This window comes from Podarcis bocagei, assembly GCF_964188305.1.
Source record: "Podarcis bocagei genome assembly, chromosome: 2".
NCBI lineage: Eukaryota > Metazoa > Chordata > Lepidosauria > Squamata > Lacertidae > Podarcis > Podarcis bocagei.
In genome coordinates, this window is record NC_138126.1 from 83,172,478 (window position 1) to 83,196,553 (window position 24,076).

The 24,076-nt window shown below is 41.1% G+C and overlaps 1 protein-coding gene across 7 annotated transcripts in view; it reads right to left on the reverse strand.

The window, feature by feature from the left end:
• The window catches only part of KCNIP1 (potassium voltage-gated channel interacting protein 1), a 613,686-nt gene that overhangs the window by 303,234 nt on the left and 286,376 nt on the right, over window positions 1-24,076 (reverse strand). Inside the window, exon 1 of one of the 7 annotated variants that reach the window (XM_081178859.1) lies at window positions 22,609-22,999. The exons of 4 other annotated variants lie outside the window; for them this stretch is intronic. In XM_081178859.1, the coding sequence (XP_081034985.1) occupies window positions 22,609-22,669 (61 nt within the window). In that variant the 5' untranslated portion in view covers window positions 22,670-22,999. Of the gene's footprint in view, window positions 1-22,608; window positions 23,000-24,076 lie in introns of those variants that run through there. 2 more of the 7 variants (XM_081178865.1, XM_081178868.1) reach the window with 2 other exon arrangements.

Genomic DNA, 24,076 nt, shown 5'->3' on the forward strand with positions numbered 1-24,076 from the left:
CAACACATAGACCTGTTGTGAATGCCTCAAATTAGGAAGGAAGTTTGACTGGATCATCATACTTTCCCTTGTAAAAAGTTGGCCTGCAAGTATGACAATTATCAATAATAATAAACACATAGGATGTGCAAAAATTATTCATATCTGCAATACACTGGAAAGAGGTGGGGGGGGGGAGGGAAAACTGTGGTTTTGAATGGACAGCATAGAATCATAGAACTGTAGAATTGGAAGGGACCACTTAGGTCATCTGTAGCCCAGTGTAGGGCTCAGACCCACAGCCCTGAGAATAATAGTCTCATGCTCTATCAACTGAGCATGGTGTGCAGTTAGGGAAATTATGGATAATAATAGTCATGGAATGCAAAACAATTACATGGTTGTGTGTTTTGAATACCATCTTTGCTTTTGAAGGTAAGTATTCTAAACTTCTGAAGGCAAAAGTATTCAGGGAATCACTATACTTCAGAGCTGGAAGAGATGATGGAAATTATCTAATCCATACCTCCTGCTCCAGTGCAGGAATCTGCAGCTACCGCAGCCTGGAGAGATGGCCCATCTATTCTCTGCTTAAAGAGAAAAAGCTTTCTAGCCCCCCCCCCCCGGCAGCCTGTTACATAGCCAAACAGCTCTTCCTATTAGGAAGCTTCTCTAAATGGTTATCCAAAATCTGCTTCCTTGCCATTTCCACCCATTAGTGGAACAACAAAAAGCAAATCTTCATAGTCCTACATGACAGTCATTCAGATATTTGGTGGCCACTATCATGTCTCCCATTCAGCTTTTCTCTTGGCTAAATAAAGGAACAGCTTTTGCATAATTCTAAGGAAAAATAAAACCCCAAAAGCTAACAAAAACAAACAAAAGTACTCCGAAATAATGAAGAAGTCAAACTGTGGAGGAACAAATTTTCCTGGGAGCAAATATGAGAAGTAATGAATTCAGCTCAACGTTTACATGAACTGAAATACAGGTTATTCACTGAAGCAGAGAAAATACCCAATTTCATTTCATGAATATCAAGAGGCAAATTCATTTTGGCTGCAGTGAAAGTACAAAGCAAAAGACATAGGATGGTAGAAAAAAATCAGGAAGATGGCTAAAGTGTAAAACCAATTAATATACTGAGCCGTCTGAAGGGGATTTGGGATTTTGTCACAGGACAGCATTATGGTGCAGAAAATCCTTTCGAAGCATCCGGTTAGAGATACATAAAAAAGGAGCTGGAGCTGACTCCCAAGGGACCTGCCCCTGACTAATCATTAATGCTTTGACATGCCTCAAGTGGATTAGCCTGTTATACTAAACTGTCTCACCTACCCTTTGTGAATTGGAGCCCTGGGCATTTGTTAACAGGAAAAGGTCAACTTGTTTAAAGCAGTCACTTCAGTCCCACAGCAACACCCCCGCTATTCCTATCTTGGTGGAGCTCCTCCAGGCAGTGGCATGACTCTTCCCCCACCCACCCCACAATCTACATTGGGAGGAAAAAAACTATCACCCCAGGATATTTTAGAGTCATAAAAGAAGCATGTTGGCTTTTAATTATTCAAACATTTGCCAAGTTTGAGAAATAATGGGGAGGCTTTGCTGGGCTGGTGTAGGAGAAAGGGAGCAGAGATGCAGCAAGGGAGCATTTGCGGCCAGCCATGTAGATACGACACAAAGCAACTGGCCAGTTTTCACAAAAGATGACAAGACAGGAGCATAAGCCACAAGAAGGTTGTGAGGTCAAGCTGATCAATGGATAATCAGAGCAATAAGGATTGGCAAATACATACACGTACTGCTCTTTCTAGCTGTAACTCTGTGCTGGGTCCTGCAGGAGGATGCTGAAAGGATGTGATTGACCCTGCTATGAACATAGATGAAATGTTACTTTTATGTGGGGATGGGGTAGCTGAAATGCAAGGGAGAAGAAAATACTTTGTCTTACAACAGAGTCCACCTGCATTCCTCACAGAGCAATCTCTGCAAAAGGAAACATAATTACAATTAAAGGATCTTATCAAATAATTAACACCTGGAATACTGTACCCAATTCTGGACATTACAATGTAAGAAGCATGTTGACAAGCTGGAATGTGTGCAGAGGAGGGCAACCAAGATGAGTAAGCGTCTGGAAAGTAAGCCTTACAAGGAGCGCTTGAAGGAGCTGCATATGTTTAGCCCTGAAAAGGAGAGACTGAGAGGAAATATGATAGCCATCTTCAAATATCTTAAGGGCTGTCACATGGAAGAGGGAGCCTGCTTGTTTTCACTTGCTCTAGAGGGCAGGACTCGAACCAATGGCTTCAAGCTACAAGAAAGGAAATTCTGACTAAACATTTAGGAAAAAATTCTGGCAGTAAGAGCTGTTCAGCAGTGGAACAGAGGTGGTGGGCTCTCCTTCCTTGGAGGTTTTTAAGCAGAGGTTGGGTGGCCATCTGTCATGGATGCTCTAGCTAAGATTCCTGCACGGCAGGGGGTTGGACTAGATGACCCTTGCATTCCTTCCAACACTAGCATTCTGTGGTTTTGGTCTTTTGGGTATTGTGTCAAGCTGAACCAAAAGCAATCTCCAAACTTCTCAGCCCTATTAAAAAGCTGTGAAGAAAAACTGCTGCTGGTATATGGGTTCCTCATCACTTCCCCAGCACCCAAGCAGGCTGATTGGTTGGGACTGACACACACCCCACTCTTTTTACCTCCACCTCTGTGCTGAGCCATGCAGGAGCACATTGATAGGACTCTGCTATGAACACAGATTTTACACAGGGAGGGATAAAAGAGGCTGGTTGAAAGGATACCATGAAGTGCAGTTGAGAAACAGATGAGAAAGAGAAAAGACTCTATTTCTATCTTGTAACAGGTTCCACCTGTAATCCACATCAAGTATCAATGTAACACTCAGGCTAGGAATTCTCCAAACATTCCCTTGAGATCCACTCTGGTCATAAGGAGACATCAAAATAGTGTTCCTTTGGTTTTTCTTGGGGACTTTGGTCCTTTGTTAAAGGGTTAAACACAAGGTGGGGGGATATCTGGGATCTGTCACACAGGTCCCAAATTTATGGAAGGTATGGAAAACCTTCAGCCTGGGCCCATGCCTAATTTTATATGACCCTCACCCTAATTATAGCAGAATTGTAAGGAGTGAAACAAAGCAGAGAGAGAGGTAGGGAGAACAAGGTGGCCTGCTAACTTTTTACTCTGGTACCACCCACCTTCGATTATGGCCCTGCCTACCATTTGCTTCTGACCCACCCACCATTGCCATGCAGTCCCCAACAGATTACCCCTCAACGGGTTCTCTACCTGGGCTCAGAGTTTTATATAAAAGCAGCACAGTACCTTGGAAATGAACCAGTAGCTAGTGAAGCTGTTGCAACATAGAGCTCACAGGTTTCCTACAATTGGTCCCAGTCAGCAGTCTGGCTGCAGCGTTCTGAACCAACAGCAGTTTCTGAACCCTATTCAGAGGCACCCTCATGTTTTGCATGTTAAATATCTCAACTGATGTAACTAAGACTTGTGTCACCAGGACGAGACTTGACATCTCCAGGAATGAGCAGATTTAGGGCACCAGTTTTCAGCTGTGCAAAGGTTTCCTGGTCACTTGCTAAAACCTGAGCTTCAGACTCATACCCACATCCAGGAAAACACTGAGTTCAGGGGAAATGAAACCCCACCCAAGAAACCTTATTCCTTACCTGCCATTTTACTCAGGAGGAGCATCATTGTCCTGTTTAAGCTTCAGTTTGTTTATCCTTACTCTGCCTAATATCAGTGCCAGATACCCCACATCCTTTCCAAAAAACCTCATTGCCCTTCCCCCCCCATTTGTGTCAAATCTGCACAGATGTAACAGACCATCTGCTCAAAACAATATCAAATGATCACATGTTTCTGCTATACATATGCCCAGTATTTAATTCCATTTCCAAGCCTTCACCAGTTTAACATATATATGTTGTATTGTATTGTATAATGTATCCAGAAATAAGCACTTGTACAATTCTGAAATCAAATCTACTGCTTTGTGTGGGTGTTTAATAAAATCTCCGCACTTGAGTAATTCCCAAGGCCTTCGAGACTCTTGGTTGATGAATTCTCTTTGCTTACCCTGGTCCAGTAATCTTGAACTTCACTCACGTTTTAACACACTATGTAATATGCTGCTATATGTAGACCCTACCAAAGAGCTTCTTGCTTCATCCCTCAAAGATAATAAAGTCCCATTAGTCTTGTTTATACATTGTCATTAAAACAAATAAGCATCACATGATATCTTGCCTCCTGCCCCCCCCCCCAGGCATGGAGTTTTACAATATAAACAACCAGGCCCACCATTAGGCAGAGTGAGGCAACCCCCTCAGGAAACTGGTTTTGGGTGTTGTGAAAGGGCAGCTAATGTGTTAGTTATTTAATTTATTATTACTGCATTTTAGTCCCAAGGAGAGATGCTTGTGGGCATTTCTGCCTCAAGTGCCAAAAAACATAGCCGGCCTTGGGTGCAATTAGGCACAGCAGCAGAAGGCAGTGAGGCTGTACACTGGATGAGGGCCCAGAGGCTTAAAAGGGTCCCTCACTGGCCTAACCCAGCTGCATCACCATTTCAAGCTCTACCCTCCAGTCTCCCAAATGCTTTTCAGTGGCAGTGCCACTCTCAAATAGGAGTCAAGCTTAGCTCCTATCCACAGAGGCCACCCACCATTTTAAGTTACGCAAAATGCAATGCTTCCACCCAAAGATGCATTTCATAAATCTATAATCTAGGAAAGACTTCCCAGCATCTTTGGAGCCATAAACCCCCCTTGACATACACACTCCTGAAACACCAAGGCCAATGGATACGGCCTTGCCCGACTCATCTGGCTCAGGGCACATCCATTTGAGGCAGCTCTCACCACCCCTATGCAATGGGAACCAATGGCTGCAGAGTAAGGCAATGGCCCTTTAAACAAGAGAACCTTCCTGTTGGTCCCACTCCCTCTAGGGCGTTATCAGACTGGCCAGCCAGCGGTTCGGTGGTCATTCACACTACCCTGTTCTCACCTTACCTGGTCCCAGGTCTTCAATACATAATAACTCTGCTGACATTCTGGGTGCCCTAGACTCTTACTTGTCCCCCTCCCACAGTGGAGACCCCAACTAGAGGGGAGCAAAGGAAGAGCATCATGACTGGACAGCACTTGTCTTGAATACATTACATGAATGCAGACGGCTTTGAGTTTGAATTTCAGATCAATTCAGGGGGCTTCCAGTATAGCTCCCGATTCTTCTTTCATCAATCTTACCCTTCAGTACTTTTATCAAATTCATCCTTCAACTCTAGAGCACTCCTCCAGGAATTGCTTTTAATTCATTTTTAATCTGTGGGTAGAAGATTACGCCACCCACAAGCACGCTCAAATGTAGGACCGCATTCAAAGGTCACTTCCTGAGCAACATCATTCTATCACTCAGGATTTAACAGCATATGCGCTCTAAAAGTTTTAACTGACCTAAGTGCTCTATGACCATGCAGGTAAACCTGTGTTCTTCACCTGCATAGCAACTCAAAAGTAGCACAAGGCTTCCTATATGAATTTAACACCTGCCCTTATAAGTAATGAGGTAAAGTGCCATTGAAGAATATACCAAATGGCAGCTTCTAGGCTGGATCCAATCTCTAGAGCAATGTTATTTGGCCCCTGGCAGGTAATGGTGATTTAAAAAGTATGCACTCACAAGAAAAAGAAAAACCAAGAGACATTCTATACTTCAGTGTTCTTTCTCATTAGATAGCATATCTCATACCCAAGTTTGTTATTGCATATTTGCCCTTTAATTAAAAATGTGCCAGCTTTATAAACCCCAATCCCCTCATGAAGAGTTTGGTTGATGTCTCAAGAAAAGACACTGCTATCTGAGATGACAAATAGTGGCCCTCCACAGTATAGAGGGTTATTTTCTGCCATGAACATGAGACTTAAGAAATGAAAGGTAAGGTAGCTATGGCTGCATAATCATTTTAAAGCCTTCTAGAAAGGTGACATGAGCTTTATGGAGTTTAAATAATTTTTTGATACCAAACACTTCAGTTCAGTTCTAGGCATCACAATTTAAGAAGGCTATTGACAATCTGGAATGTGTGGAGGAGAGCAACCAAGATGATCAAGGATCTGGAAACCAAGCCTCATGAGGAACAGTTGAGAGAGCTGGATATGCTCAGCCTGGAAAATAGGAGACTGAAAGGAGATATGATAGCCACTTTCAAATATCTAAAGGGCTGCTGCATGGAAGACAGATTAAGCTTGTTTTCCCCTGTTCCAAAGGGTCAAGTAAAAGAAAGGAAATTCTGACTAAACACCAGGAAGAACTTTCTGACAGTAAGAGATGCTTGAGCTTGCTGGTCGGACAGAAGTTCAAATCTGTGTGACGGGATGAGCTCCTCTTGCTTTGTCCCAGCTGCCGCCAACTTTGCAGTTCGAAAGCATACCAGAGCGAGTAGAGAAATAGGTACCGCTGTGGTGGGGAGATAAACAGTGTTTCCATGAGCTCTGGTTTCCATCACGGTGTTCTGTTGCGCCAGAAGTGGTTTAGTCATGCTGGCCACATGACTCGAAAAGCTGTCTGTGGACAAATGCCAGCTCGCTCAGCCTGAAGCGAGATGAGCGCCGCACCCCACAGTCAAATTTGACTGGGCCTAACTGTCCAGGGGTCCTTTACTTTTATTAAGGTAACAAACAGTGGCTCTGTGCCAGACAACAAAAGGGTGGGCCTCCCTGCCTCACCTCACTGGTAGTTTGAGGTACATGAACTTGAAGCTAGAAGCTGGCAGACTGGGCAGGTGAGAGACAGAACAATGCTTGATTTCTGTTGTACTCCAAGGCTGTGGCTATGGAAGAAACAAGAACTTTTTGGGGTGTTGATGCTGTGAGCCCTTCCTTCGTAGGCTCAGGTCATATGAATGTGTAAATAAACCATATATCTTAAAGACACCACAGTCTCTGCTGCATCTCATTCCAAAGGAAATACGAACCCTGGGTAAGCACCTGGAACCCCTGGAATCTTGCACCACTCGGAGAATGGGGTGGCATGCAACAATATGAAGATCATAAATTAAAAGTAAAATAAATGTTGGAGGGAAAGAACAAATGGCACAGCAAGGTCCTGTACTCCACTGCCCCCTTTTTCTGCAATTATTCATGTTCAGGTGTATGAGTGTTAGATCTGTTGGGTTCTCAAACACAACTTTCCATCCCAGATTTTCTGGTTTGGGATTAAGATAATTATGACTGAGGGATTATAGAACCTAGACACGCTGACCTTCACTGCTGCTGATTATGACTGAAAAAAGAATTGCAATACTAATAACAGAACTAGGCTAGAAAACAAAGCAGTCAACCATTCATACAAGTTTTAACCATGTAGGTACTGCTGGTTTGTTACATTCATCGTCAGCAGAAGATAACAAGACTTGAAGAGGCAGGATTGGCTAAAGAAAAAATGCAAATAAAGCCAAGCCAAGTATTGTTGCCTCAGGAATTGCCTGGATACTGTTCCTTTCAGAAAAATGCCCTATGCTTGCCAGCATTTTAGCTTGGAGGGCTAGGGTAAGCCATATGCATGCATTGATCCATGTTGAAGGTGATTAGAAATGATAGCACAGCCGCTCAGATATAATTTCTGCAGTCATCTCACAGAGAAAGCTCAAAACTATTTAACCCTTCTTGAGAAACAGCTTCTCAAATGATGTAGTAGTATCCTTTGAAGAAATGAACATCCGTTGAAAGAAATAGTGTTTCTGTTTAAGCTCATGTTGAACTAATGACATTGCTAAGCAGAGGGACTGATTTCTCCCCAAGGCACACTTTGTTTTTTCAAACATGGCACACATAGAGTCATTCACCAACAATATATTAGTTGATACGTATCTGGTCAGCAAATTCCATTTGCATGCACATATATCTTCCTGCACACTCTGTCTAGTCATGATTTTACATGTCAGACACTTCAATAATAGTGGCCATAGCTGCAAACTGGAAAGGTTGCTCTGCAATATACACCATGCATCAATAAAATTTGAAACTCTTTTAAAATCAACCAAGCAACCAAATATACACACAAACACACACAAAAGTGTAGGACCTCGTTTTGATGGACTCAAGTCACTTTTACAGTTTTCTGTCTAGCCACAGTGACTCCCACATAGATTTACACTTATGGCATTCATGAACATAGAAGAGTGTTGACTGAAAAGCTCCAACTTCCAATGGCACCAAATAACAATTGTTATTGTTATTACCCTGCCCATCTGGCTAGGTTTCCCCAGCCACTCTTAGCGAACATATTTAGGATGAATACTTGAATTTGCGAAGTGGTAGTTGTAGATCTACTGTTGTGGAAGTGATCTTCCACCAATAGAGACACAATTCTTAAATCATAATTTCAACACTATTTTTTATAATTATTTTAAAGCTCAAATGAATGTATGAAATGGCCCTCAAGTCAGGGTCAGCACTGGATAACCTGCTTCCCTAAGGCTACTGATACCAGCTGTCAGTATTATCCAATGGTCAGATGGCTGATAAGGAAAAGAGTACATAAAAAGTAAAGGTAGCGGTGTTCCGCCATATGCAAAAGCTCAAAATCCACAGTTGGGTAATGTGTGGTTTGCGCATAACTCACTTGTGCCTTGAAGCCTTGAAGAAGCACGAGCACTATAGCAACATAATTTTCTAATATCTAAAGATGGGCTTTGCATTTTGAGTTACATCCTCTCCAAGCCACTAGGTAATACTCACTATCTGTATTCAAATGATTCTTCTACCGAAATTAATGTTTTGCTAATATACAGACTATCATGTTTTTCTTTGCATCTGCTTTCTGCCTAGCCAGGAATCTGTATGTTTTATTTAAGGAATGGGACAGACCTGTATAACCACCAGTCTTTTGTGCTTTCAAAAATGGGAGACAACAAACAATTGCTTCTCTATTCCAGAATTCTAGGTGTACAACTTTGTATCTGTAACTCCTAGTGGAGACTTATCAACTACAATCTCCATCATTTAACTGAGTCTATAAGCTGACCTAATAGCTACAACATTCTACCTAATTTTTGTATGTTTTTGTTTATTTTTCCACCTCCCCCTGCACTGTGTAACATCTAGACTGTGGCACAATGGGTAAGTGTGTCTGGCTGATAACCAGAAGGTTGGTGGTTTGAGCCCACCCAGGGACAGCTGTGAAGAGAAATCCAGTACTGCAAGGGGTTGGACTGGGTGAACCTTGGGGTCCCTTCCCTCTCTACGATTCTATGATCTTGCCTAATAAAGACTTCTGAAAAACTCAAAAGCCTGATACGACTTTGTGACATAAAATGAAATGGTATTCACTGGAATTTCCTCTTAGCTTCATGTAAATATAGACATGCTTGGTTCCATCCCAGAATTTGGGTATTTTTACATCTTAGTTTATGCTACCAGTCTGAAGACTTCTACAATCATACATTTATTTTTAAATTGGCAACTTACATTTTTTTGAAGCTGAATATATGAGCGCACAGACATTTGGAGATAGCAGCTGTGGGGAAAGGCCTGAAACTAAAATGTATCATGGTTTAAAAATGGAAAATGACACAAAATTTACCTACCACAATTACAAACTTACCTGTCAGATTTCAAGCATCCTCCATGCACATAGGCTGGAAACTCACCACACCCCTAGTCTTTCAAGAGAAGATAGGAACTAGGAAACATTGCCTATCTTTTACTTCCACCTTCCTAGGTTATTGAAAGGTGCCAATGACCTATGTCTCTTTGTGTACATCCCAAGTGTTAAAAATTCTCCCCTCCATGTATGCTTAAGCTTTCATGGTCATACTGATGGAGGATCTAATGTCCAGTCAACCCTCTCCTGATTTCACAAAGTTAAAAATAGCAGTTATTTCCTGTGAAAATTTGTCATCTGTTGGAAAACACTCCTCACAAGTATATTTGATATTCTTCTTTAGCCTAGGTCACTTAGAGAGTGAATAGTTCTGTTTCTTTTCTATTTTTTAATGCTACTTGTTTTTCCCTAATATCTCCACCCCTAATCCCAATAGGTTTTTTTTGTTTTGTTTGTTTGTTTTTGGTTGTTTTTTAAAAAATTGGAACCTAGGATCTGACAGTATGAATTGAAATATCTTTCTCCGGAATGCTGGTATGTACTGTTATGCCATCATGCTTAGACCTAGAGGAGGGTTAAAGGGAAAACAGATGGAACTCACCCAGCTAACTGGAGAGATAGCAGGCTGTTGACCCCTCACAGATTGAAAATTGAGCCATAACTCTTGGGAATTCCTCTTGCTCAACAGTTAGGTTGAACTGAGAGGTGGTGGCAACAGAATGGTCTTGGCTTCAAGGCAGCTTAGACAATCTCCACAGCATCCACCCATGAAGGTGCATATAGAAGACAAAGGACGACTGTTCCAAACAAAAAAGAGAAGTCCTGCCAAGCATACATGGGCACTTTGGTGAAGTTTAAAAAAGGAATGTGGTCATAGAAATTAAAAGGAGCATTATGAACTTTCAGTCTTTTCAGTCTTTTCCTACTCATTCCACACGTCTGCCTGCACATTTACCCAGATGAGTGATAACATCAGACATCTAGGATGTACAGTTGACACGCCACAACATTCATTTATACACTAACATCAACTACGGCAACATAAAGTGAACTGGCATATACACAAGAAGCCTGGTTACTTGGACAGTTCATTACATTAGGCAGCATGTGATGACACTTATGAAGACATAATTGTATTGATCCCCGTTCCACTTCACACATTCAGAATACATGCAAAAGAGAGGTGTGGAAGGGACTACAGTGGCTACACTACAAACTGGAGCAATCCTGCCCAGAGCTCAAGGAGTGTAGGACTTCCGGGTTAGCGCCTCTGGCAATGGTGGATTTCCTCTGATCGGGATCTGACCGCCACGGCGAGGCGGAGACCCACTAAAAACCACAGGCGGGAGAAGCCTGTGGACGTGGGATTCAGCTGGCACCTTTTGCGCATCCCCTACTCACGGGGAAACCCGGTTTCGGGGATCCGGAGCGACGCGGGGTGAGCGGCGCGGTGCTTCAAATCGATTGCTTCTTTCACGGAGTGAAGCCGCATTGCTGTTGCTGGAGAGCGCTGACTTTTTCCTGTGGACAATTGGACTCTAAACAACTACCCGTGAGTAGAACGGAAAATTGGATTTCTAAACTTCTTAATTTGGCATCGAAACAGGAAGGTTTCAAACAGGAAGTCCGCCTTCCTCTTTTGTAAATAGAGTGAAGCAAAGACGTTGCAAGCTAAAGCCTGGAAAGTCTTTTGTAAAGGATTAAATCTCCATTGGTTAAAATAACTAAACCCCCCTTGGAAGCAGGAGAAGAGGGGGGAAATTCTATCATTTAAGCCTGCAGGAGAGAGAGTGAAGAAAGATAAATCACCACCGTTTCGAACCTGGGAACGGACTGCCAGTAAGATTGACGTTTTGGGAAAGTTCATTGACTGTGAATAAAACGATGTTGACATATAGTTAAATAAGAGTAATACATTGTTTCCATTGTTTCCTTTTACACTTAAAAAGGAGGGGGGAAAGCAACTGAAAATCGAAAGGATGGATACAAATAGAAATTGTTTCCCCTAGAGGGAGCTTTTGGAACTGTTGCAGGAGTGGAGCTGGGGAATTTTCCAGCTGCAGAGATTAAAGAGCGTGAGAATCAGAGTTTGACCTTGGACAAGAATGTTGACAGAAGACGCCCTAGTGATTGCATTTTGCAAGACAAGTGCTTTACTGGAACAGCTTCATGAGAAGATGGATGTGAGGATTATTAAAATTGACAATTTGGGACAAAAAATGACCGAGTTGGGACAAAAAGGGAATACCTATACAGAAATTACTCAGGAATTGACCCAGGAATATGTTTTGATATGGCAAGCTGTGGAGAAGACGAAGGAGAAAGTCGTTGTTGAACCTCAAGTAATTCAAGTAGAGAGAGCCCCGGCCTCCCAGAGGCAATTTGATGAACATAAGCTGTTGCCCTTTATGACTGAATCTAGAGAAAGCCAGATTTGGTGGGATGGAGCCCTGCTTGGATTGGAGAAGGAAAGTTGGATAGATCCTCCTATGCAGGGATGCTCTGGCCTTTGGGATCTGGATTTGGGTCAGGGGGAGAGTGGCGCTCTGAAATATCTTTTGGACTTTAGTTCTGACTATGGAGAATGGGCTGACCTGTTGAGAAGGAATAAAGACATTGCTAGGTTGGAGCTCCCCCAAGATCTACTCCTCAGTGCCAAAGGAAGGAAATTAAGAACAAGATCAGCAGAAGACAAAGTAATGTGCATGGATATATATGAAGAAGATCTGCAAAAGGGACATGGAAGAGAGTTAAGAGCCTCGGACAGAAGGTCACCAGGTTAATGGACTATATGGTATTGATAGAAAGGACTGACAGAATCCGAGACCAGGGAGAAGAGACGGTGGAAGAAGATTGGGGGGGGGGGAAAGTATATATATAAAAAATCTATTTAGAGAAATGTTGCAAAATTAATGAGTGTTAGAAAAATGTTGGAATGAAATTATATGGTTTTAGTAGAAATGTTATAAGGTGTTAAGTATAAATAAGTTTTAGGGTTATAATGGTAAGATAAGGTTAAAATAAATTAATATAATCAAATGACAGAAAACAGTGAAAGAAGGAAAGGATTTGCTGAAATAATTAACAACTAGAACACAAAAAGGGAGGTGTGAGGAGGTCGATGAAACAAGCTAATGAAAGTTAAAGATATGGAAATATTGGATATGTTTTTAACTGTTTTTGCTTTTGTTTTTGTTTTGATGTATCGTGTTTTTTGCTTTTTGTTTTTTTATAAAAACATGGTTGACAATAATAGCTCATAATAAAGTATCAGTTCTGAAGACTACATTTTAACAGCAAACATATCTGCAGACACCCGATTTGTATTAGATTATGTTAATGCTCAAAGTTTTATTTATGAGGTTCATAAATGCTGATGGGCAGAGAGGTTGCAGAACGTACAACATTTCTTGCACTTTTCAGGCGTTATAAGTGTTAAGTTACCAACCAAAAGTGGTCAATGGAGATAAGTGCACTAGCACTCCCTCCCCACACCACCCTCCACTAACTCATGAAGGGTAAACTTCTCAGGAACAAAGCCTACTGGACTTGCAGAGGCTCACCACCTGTTTTGGAACCCTAGAAAGTCAGGGTTCTAAAATGCAGGGGGAGCTTCCAAAAGTTCAGAAGACTTTGTGCTTCATGAGTTGGAAGGCGATGAGAACTGTGATGGGGATAGGCATAACTAGTGAACTCATCCCTGCACCACCACCCATCATGTGGTAACAACACTAGGTGAAATGTTGGACAGGTTTGGGAAGCATTTTGAAGGTGCTTCCTTGAAGAAGATCTCCTGTAGGATTATGAATAAACAGTGTGTCATATTAGTGCAAAGGGACGCGGGTGTCTGTGTTCTAAACCACTGAGCCTCTTGACTTGCTAATTGGAAGGTTGGCAATTTGAATCCATGCAATGGGGCTAGCTCCCATTGCCCTGTCCCAGGTTCTGCAAGCCTAGCAGTTCAAAAGCATACCAGAGCGAGTAGAGAAATAGGTACCACTGTGGCAGGAAGGGAAACGGTGTTTCCATGTGCTCTGGCTTCCATCATGGTGTCCCACTGCACCAGAAGCGGTTTAGTCATGCTGGCCACATGACCTGGAATGCTGTCTGTGGACAAACGCCAGCTCCCTTGGCCTGAAGTGAGATGAGCGCTGCAACCCATAGTCACCTTTGACTGGACTTAACTGTCCAGGGGTTCTTTACCTTTACCTACCTTACCATATTAGTTCAAACACATGTGCAAAAGAGGTAAAGGGGTTGTGCTGGAAAGATTGTGAGGAGATAGGTTAGTTTAAGCATACATGATGGAAAGAAGATGGAAAGAAGAAGGAAAGAGATGTTCATAGCTCAATGAAACTGTTGACAGAGTGTATGGCACCTGTGAAATAGGTGAATTTGATCATTAGGAAAGGAATTGAATATAAAAAATGTCTATATGGTAATGTCTATATACAAATCTATAGTTCAAACCCACTTCAAATATTGTGTATCAAAAAAACTATTGAAGACCTCAAAAGGGTACAACAAAACTCCAGACTTATCCGGAAGAGTGGTGCAACTTCTCTGTGGTAAAAGTTTACAGCGCTTGCAGTTATTTAGTTTAGGGGGTGGGGGACATGGTATGTAAAACTATGGATGGCATGAAGAAAGTGGATAGAGAGAATATTTTCCTCCTCTCTTTTAGTATCAGCATCCAGAGTTATCCAAATGAAGCTGAGTAGGGGAACATTAAGGACAGACAAGAGTAGCTCTTCACACAGCAACCCATAGAATTTGCTCCCTCAACTTAGCCGGCCACAAACTTTAAAGGAGATTTACCTAAAACCTTTAGAAAGGGAATTACACAAATTCATGGAGTCATAACTAACCACAATGGCTATATACTACCTGCAGCATAAGAGTCAGCCTACCTCTGAATATCAGTTGCTGGAGAACACAAGTAGGATGAGTGTACTCTGCTCATTTCCTACCTGTGGCCTTCCCATAGGCATCCATTAACCAGTGTGGGAAATAGAATGCCAGCAAGGCTCTTATGTTTTGGAACCTTGAGAGAACATAATATTCTACGTAATCCCTGATGGATCTTGTTAAATGGAGAATGGGATAATGTGGTTTATTAGCTGCAAAGAGATAATTAATCTGTGAATGGCAAAACTGTGTGTTGTTGAATCCTGGAGAGATAGTTAAGACACCTTCTATTTCTCAGTGGAGGTAAAAATGAAGGGGCAATACTGTGATACAGAAAACTGATTTAGTACACATTGCATGTGGATTTTATCAGAAGGGTGACAAAATTATTGGAAAACTTGAATCCTTTCTCTGTTTATGGGCTGTGTACACACTGTGTGCACACAGATTCAATGCATCCCATGTGTAAATGGTGTTTTTTTCCCTTCATCATCCACATGACATTGTTCCCATCCAAGTGACAGTCTGCATTTAATTCAAATCTTCCCAGTCCATGGATAAAATCATAGGGAGGGGGTGTAATCCAACAGAAAATTGCATGTTACCTGTGGACACACTGAAGTTTATTATGGGTGGAATTTTTTTATCTGTGTGGTGAGGTTTTGCTGTGTCATCCATCACCATACCCCCTGCTTCCACTGGGAAGGTACTCCTTGGTGAACTACTAGTGAAACTGGGTAGGACACACATTTTTTACATTATTTTTAACCCACCATTTTGTGAAAATCTGGCATATCAGAAAACTTGTATCTCAGAAGAAACGTGGCAATGACAAATATCTGCATGCATGCCCACCATGGACCTCAGTTTTCTGGAATTCAGGGGTGGGTGTGTGAGGAAGTACTAACTGAGGGGAGGGGACAACAACACAGAGTGGGAAGGGTGACAACTCAGTGGAAGAGCATCTGCTTTGCATACAAGAGGTCCCAGGTTTAATTCCTTGCATTTCCAGGTAGGAGACACGCTAGCCAGAAACTTTGGAGAGCTGCTGCCAGTCAGTGTAGATAATACTGAACTAGATGGATCAATGGTCTGACTTGGTATAAGGCAGCTTCCCAAATGCATCTCATAAAACACTACCAACTATTGTGGACTTGAAACAGTGAGATACAGTGCAATTAAAAGTGCTCATGTGTAGACAAAAACGCAGACAGAAAAAATGGATCTGTGTAACCCATTAATTCCCTGGTGTGTACACAGACACTTATAGCCATCAATTAGAGTGGATCAGATTGACACATAAATACAATCAATTCATAACATTAGCTTCAAGTTACAGGGTTTGTATGAATGTGAAAGGATTTAAATGTTATGCTTGGGAATAGGGGTGTTTGTTGAAATTTATATCCATGTAGCTTTTTGTAAATAGTGACAAATCCAAATAAACTGAATGTTACCCAAAACAAACAAACAAACAAAAAAAAAGCTACGTAAGTAATCAAAGAATATGTTTTTCAGTTGGCCAGAAGCATAGTAATCTGTATTCATAAATGGTTCAACACAGTGTGTGCTGCCCAGAACTTGGCTATTTTTATAGTTATAAGGATTGCCAAGAAAACAAAAAATAGAGGGGAAAGCATTGAAAGGGGATAAGCATTTAAACTTTGATGAGCAACAATAATAATTTTGGTCTTTAAAATGAAAGCAAAGACTGGAAGTGAAAGAGAGAATCAACATATTCAAGAAGTACCTATGTAATCTTCAGTTAATGTTGGATGGAGATACCTAAATCCACTCTAGAATTAGTATGGGCTGAACCAACTGATTCCACCCCACTGCTACAAAGTCCATTAGAGCTTTCTGTTCCAGTGCTCTTGCTCTTCAGCACTCATAAACTCCTTTCATGTATACGTTCCAGGAATGAACACACATGTCTGCAAAAAGGCATCTTGGCTGCAGGCTCTGCCCCCAGTCTATACATGTTTATTAGAATTTCTAAAGAGTCCCCATTCAAGCAGCTGTACACATGACAGACTCTCTCCAGATGTTCTAATCAATATGCATGGTTCAGGAGTGGAATCTGCTGCGCTTCTCCCTCACATGAATTTAATTCATTAGCCTCAGCATCAACTCCTAAAAGGAGTATGGGGATGGGGGTGGGTGAAGGATTTGAAAATGGTATAGGTGCAATTTATTCTGAACAAAAGGCCAAGTTAATTGTTAATAATGAGGTGACGGAGGAATTTAAGATAGAAAAAGGGACACGACAAGGCTGCCCAATTTCCCCATTGCTTTTTATATCAGTCCTGAAGGTTTTGTTAAATATGATTAGAAGGGACCAGTTGGTTAAAGGTATACAAGTCAGAGCTAGACAGTACAAATTGAGAGCTGTTGCAGACGATTTAGTATTGACATTACAGGAGCCAGAATCTAGTACTAAAAGAGTTTTGGAACTGATTCAAGAATTTGGTCAAGTTGCAGGATTTAAACTGAATAAGTTAAAAACAAAGGTTTTAGAGAAAAATTTAACGGCGATTGAAAGAGAAAGGTTTCAGAATGAGACAGGTTTAACAGTGGTTAAGAAAGTGAAATACCTTGGGATTAATATGACAGCTAAAAATGGGAACTTATTTAAAGACAATTACGAAAAATGTTGGACGGAAGTGAAAAAAGACTTAGAAATTTGGTCAAATTTGAAGCTTTCACTGCTAGGCCGTATTGCTGCGATAAAAATGAATGTATTGCCTAGAATGTTATTTTTGTTTCAAACATTGCAAATTTTGGACAAAATGGACTGTTTCAAGAAGTGGCAGAGAGATATCTCTAGATTTGTCTGGCAGGGCAAGAAGCCTAGAAAAAAATTTAAAATATTAACGGATGCAAAGGAAAGAGGCGGATTTGCCCTGCCAGACCTTAAACTTTATTATGAATCAGCAGCCCTTTGCTGGTTGAAAGAATGGCTGCTTCTTGAAAACACAGACATCTTGGACTTAGAAGGTTTTAACAATGTATTTGGATGGCATGCATATTTATGGTATGACAAGGTCAAAGCACATAAAGCATTCAAAAATCACACTGTCAGGAAAGCTTTGTTTAATGTCTGGATAAGATATAAGGATTTATTTGAAAATAAAACCCCAAGGTGGTTGTCACCGACGGAAGTGAAGGCTCAGAAAAAGCTCAATATGGAGGCCAAATGGCCGAAATATTGGGAAATTTTGGAACAAGAGGGAGACAAATTGAAATTGCAGAGTTTTGAAAAATTAAAAAACAAAGTGCGAGACTGGCTTCATTATTATCAAATAATGGAGGCATACAATTTGGACAAAAAAATTAGATTCCAGGTGGAAAAATCAAAATTGGAAACAGAACTGTTGGATCCCAAAACTAAGATTTTGTCAAGGATGTGTAACTTGCTGTTGAAATGGAATACTCAGGATGAAACTGTGAAATCTGCTATGATTAAATGGGCACAAGATGTTGGACATAACATTATGATGGCTGACTGGGAACAGTTATGGACCACAGGTATGAAGTTCACGGCATGTAATGCCTTAAGAGAGAATATTATGAAAATGATATACAGGTGGTACATGACCCCGGTCAAGCTTGCAAAAATTTATCACTTGCCTGACCATAAATGTTGGAAATGTAAAGAAACTGAAGGTACATTCTTTCACCTTTGGTGGACGTGCCCAAGGATTAAGGCTTTCTGGAAGATGATTTATAATGAAATGAAAAAGGTATTTAAATATACCTTCCTGAAGAAACCAGAGGCCTTTCTCCTGGGCATAGTCGGCCAATTGGTGTTAAAGAAGGATAGAACTTTCTTTATGTACGCCACAACAGCAGCAAGAATACTTATTGCAAAGTACTGGAAGACGCAAGATTTACCCACCCTGGAAGAATGGCAGATGAAGGTGATGGACTATATGGAATTGGCGGAAATGACTGGCAGAATCCGAGACCAGGGAGAAGAGTCGGTGGAAGAAGATTGGAAAAAGTTTAAAGACTATTTACAGAAATATTGTAAAATTAATGAATGTTAGAATGATGTTGGATAGAAATTAAGTGGTTTTTAGCTGTAATACTATAAGGGAATATGAAAAATGGATTACTAATAGGTAAAAATTTAATGTTACAATATTTTAAGATTAAAGATTAGGATAAACAAAGAGGGGAAGGATTTGCTGAACTAACAAACTGAACTGGAATACAAAAAAGGGAGGCGCGAGGAGGTCCGGGAAACAAGCTAATGAAAAATAAGTAATGGAAAGATTGAGTTGTTTTTAACTGTTTTTTATTTTGTATTTTTCTTTTTTCTTTTTGTAATATCTTGAAAATTTTAATAAATATTTTCTGGGGGGGGGGGACTCCTAAAAAGAGTGTGACTTTCCAGTCTTTGAGGCAGGCGTGGGGAACCTGTGATCCTCCAGATGGTGCTAGACTACAGTTCCCATCATCCCTGATCATTAGGGATGCTGGCTGGGGTTGACGGCCATTCAAGTCCCACAACGTCTATAATGCCATGGGTTTCCCATCCCTGATCTGTTCTAGACCATTATTTGATCACGATGTGCTATCAAAGAATAGGAAGTTTAGAGTTGTATTTTTCCTTGTGCAGTGGAACAATCTCCCCCTCTCCTTCCCCCATGTGCCAGCTGAATCTGTTCTGGAAGTTCCCGCAAGCCCCTAAGTCTTGCACTAGCACAAAAGTGCCATTGAATACCACCCACAGGATTACAGAATAGTGGAAAAGAGCAATGCTTAGTCATTTCAACCAAACTCTTGCCTTGAGATGATGATAAGTTCAAGAGTAGTATTGTCTACTATGTAGCATGGTGGGGCTGCTATTGAGGAAAAGCAAAGGCCAAATCTCCCTTGAGCATTCTGTTCTTTTGACCCAGGCCTTGGTGTATGACTTTCTCCACAAATATACTTGTAATGGTTGTGCATCAAATAAATGTATTGTGTTATTTGGCAACAAATCTAAACTGATACTCCTGCATAGACCAGTGGGTATGATCTGAATCAGCAGCAGCCACACAGATAAGTGTGACTGATAATGGTTCATCATCATCACCATCATCTTATTTGTATCCCGCCTTTCCACTAAAACCATGCTCAAGGCAGCTTACAACATGAAAATTACAATTTACAAACATAACAAAAGTAGTCATAAACAAGATATACAACACATCAAAAAGTAAACAACCAAACTAAACAATTTCCATATAAATCAAAATTTCTAAAAATAAAGATACAAAAAATTAACATCAACAACAGCAAGGACTGTTCAGCAGGTTCACCTTTCATAGCTGGAGTCTGTCAGTCAGTAAGTGCCTCGCCCTCCCAGGCCAAGTGGAAAAAGGGCCAGCAAGGCAAGGAACATGTCATCCAGGACTCACAGTCAAGAAGGTGTCTGGCCTTTTCAACAGCCTCCTCTTTTGTATCTGGAGTCAGTTAGGACGCTGCCCTCTCAGGCTAGGTAGAAAGAGGCTAGCAAGGCAGGGAGCAGGTCTTCTAGAACTCACAGACAAAATGGTTATTACTATTACTAATTAAACAAGTGATTACTATATTGGTTATGTAATTTTTATGATAGAATGATATTAGTGGTTTGCCAAGTAGTTTATGTTAGAAGCACCCATCATTCACACTTAACCAGAGTGTGTGTGGCTACAGTTTGTAGGCAATAGGATGAGACTACTTACTTGGACAGCTTACAGAAACTGGTTTCATTTACAGTGGTGCCTCGCAAGACGAAATTAATTTGTTCCGCGAGTTTTGTCGCCTTGCGATTTTTTTCGTCTTGCGAAGCATGGTGTCGGGAAAGTTTTGGAAAAGCTTCAAAAATCACCAAAGCCTTTAAAAACCTCAAAAAATGCTACCACGCAGCGTTCTATGAGTTGCTCCTCGAAGTCAAGTCGCAACTGTATTAACGGTGTTAAGAAAAAGGAAACAAACTTGCAAGACGTTTTCGTCTTGCAAAGCAAGCCCATAGGGAAAATCGTCTTGCGAAGCAGCTCAAAAAACAAAAAACCCTTTCGTCTAGTGAGTTTTTTGTCTTGCGAGGCATTCGTCTTGCGAGGTACCAGTGTATTGGGTTATAAAATCTACTAATTGACATTATCAAAAGATAATGTGTTCCTCTATTCACAGGAGGGTCTAACCAATTCTTTCCAGTCCTAGCTGCAAAAAAAATCAGAGAAGCTCAAATATGCTTCCAACCTGCTTTAGAATCAATTGTGTCATGATCAGTAGAAAAAAGTGACCACCTTCATTAGCATTGTTCAAGCACTGCTCTTGGAAAACTATTTGCAGTTGAAAGATCACCACCCACAGATATCCACAGGACACTTAACTACCACAAGTCACTTAAAAAAAATAATTAGTGACCACAAGCAATGTCAAATTGCTTCTTGAAGTACAGCAAAATGATGGAGCAAGCTAAGTTACAAACTAAGGGGGAATAAATTGTAAATAATAGCTAGAGCCTGGAACTTGAAATCAATCTGAATATTACAGAGGGTGATTTTAGAGCAAATCAGAACTGCATTCTGTGCATAGAATATAAATGGCTAGCAGGTTTTTAACTAGGCTTTTTGGAAAGCCTCATAATCATACAGCAAGCACAATTACTTCAACAAGCCTTCAGAGTGCTCCCCTATGCTTCTACTGCTTCTACTTACTCCGAAGACTGAAAATGTGGTTTGGTGTGTCTAACCCACAGATATAGCCCTCAAATAAATAACTTTCATGGAGGCGAGATAGTCATTCTGCACACAGATAAGCCACTGAAACCCCATTGACATCTACAGGATTTAGGTAACCTGAGAACAATATTGCAGTCACAATCTACAAAAAGACTTTTGTGGGAAGATGTTTGGGCTAGATGCAGCCATTGCATTTGACTGATCAAATGTATATCCAAGTATCATATAAGTATATATATACATAAATTGCCTTATAAATCATCCAATTGTTTGCATTTAGGATCTGCTTTCCCCACTTCTCCTTTATTGCTATTTGAAAGGCAGAATGAGTTGGATTGCAGAGAAGACAAGGGGAAAGGTTATTTTTTAAAATCTGCCAAAAACTATTGGAAGGAGATGCTGTTCAAAGGCTGTGATCCAGTACATGTAGTTTTTACATTGTAAATGCTGCTCTAGTTCCAGAAAGGAAGACAACCCTCAAGTTTTAACACACAGAGGCACACACACCCCCGACTCATCCTCTCCAACTCCACGTACAAGCCGCTGTACTTCAGCCCCACCCCCCTGGTGTGCCTCCAACTTTCGGCTTTCCTTCCTGTGATGCTGAGTTAACCCTACTGAGAAAACAGAGCAAACAAACCACCCACTTTCGACGCTGGAGACTTCCTGGAATATTAGCATGCTAGATGGCAAGTCTTGCCGACTTAAGGATTGAAGACGAAGATGAAAGATCTTTGAAATGCTGCTTGCTATCTCCCCTCTCTTCTCTCACTTCCGCTCTTTAGGGAAATATATCCCCCCTCTTCTTCCTTTCCAAATGATGAGCATTAGACATGCACTGGCAGCATGGCTTACACACGATTAAAGGAATTAACGTACGTACGTCTTTCTTTCAGCAACCCCAAAAGGCTGCTGGAAAATGTTTTGCCACCTTGCTAGCCCCCCCCCCCCGCAAATGAATGAATTAATAACACAGCATGGGACCGGGAGTAAACAGGTTTTCCTCCGCGAGTGTGCTGCACACAGCAGGTTGCCGAGTTCTCCTCCTCACACACGTCTGCGTGAAAGGTTTACAACATTTCAAAAAGCAGCTTCCAACACAACCCTGAAGCCACCCACTTTCCCCTCTTCTACAACCGCTAACACACAACGACGAGCTAAGACACATGCACACCCTTCGCTGTCGTTTCCCCCCTTAGTGCGAATTTGCCTCTAACCATCAGTGTGTAGCTCTGTTAGTTGCAAGTGGCACATGCTTCGCTTTGCTCTTTTTAAAATACCCAGTGCAAAAATCCAGTCTTTGCAAACACACATGAGAAAGGGAAAAAAGGGGAAAGATTATCCTTACCTCTCGAGGGTCTTCTTTGTTTGGTTTGCAGAGAAGAGAACGTGCCCATTACAGCACCCATTGTAACAGCTACTTGGGTGAGGGGCTACACAAAATATGCTTCCCCTCCCTCCTCCCAGTGAAACACCACCACCCAAAAAAATCTGGAATATCTACTCGGAGAAAAAGGAGGAGGGAAAAGCAAAGCACTGCAGCTGAGCGTTCAGCAAGCGTTAAGCTTTCAGATTTTTTTTTCTCCCCCTTTCAGTCAACACACACATGCACTGACTCACAGCCGGCTGCACTCTTATTATTCAAAACAGCTCCCCATCAAAATTTAAATGCTAGGTAGATTCCCTCAGACCAGAGCTGGCAGCAGATGCATCAAAATATTTACTGGAGCACAGCCACACAAACACACAGGCTAATTTTTTCTCTCGTTTCCTTATGGCTCCAACCAGAAGCCTGTAGGTCTACAGGGAAAACATCAATGCATCTCTTCCATTGTATACTAAACTACCATTCTGTAGGCATGGCGAAGGTCTCAAGGGATGCCAAGGGACTCGGGCTGAGTACCAATCATGAATGAATGAATGAGAACTTGCTGAATGGAAAATAATAGTGAACCAGCTGTCAAAGTTGTGGTTCTGCAGAAAGCTAATTCCTGCTGATTAATGGTCTTGTTAAAAAGGCAGGAAAGAGCAGTCACTTAAAACTCTTCCCAGCCAGAGGACTGGGGAAAGCAATTGCTTTCCTCACAAAAAATAATAACCAACAGCTAGTAAACTACACCATGTCCATTGTCCCTATGCTTCTCTTACATGCAATGTACAGACATGGCATGTGTATTTTAAAAATGTGAATCACAGTTATTTTAACTTGTGCAAAATATAGAAGGGACACTGGCTGGTAGCAGTGCACCACTGTCTTTCCCCTAGAAAATATATGTGATAGGCATCATCATTATCTGAATCCCAATCAATTCGCTTTACATTCACATTCCTGCTCCATTCATATAACACTATCTAAATGTCACTCTTCAACTGAGGCGTTTGTACTTCTAAGGTTTCAGGGAAATCCAGGTTACACTATGTGTTGGTATTGACCATTTTGGTCAGAATATGATGTAGATTGTCTATTTCACACTAAGAATGAAAAATGGACAAAGGGTAGAGGGAGATCAAGTCTAATTAAGCAACCAAGTCAGAGCACAGGAGTCAGCTTGCTGATCACACATCCTTTCAAGAGAGCAGCATTTGTGATAATATTTCATGGTATTGTGGAAATACCCTGTTCTACAGCAGAAAAAATGTATTCTATCTTAGTAGTTCTATAAGTCATTTCTATATTATTATTATTATTATTATTATTATTATTATTATTATTATTACAAACATTAACCAAATTTGATACACCAAACAACTTTGATGTACATTAAAAACTATAGATTTCAGATCATTAATAGGGTGAAAATGATTCCCAAATAAAG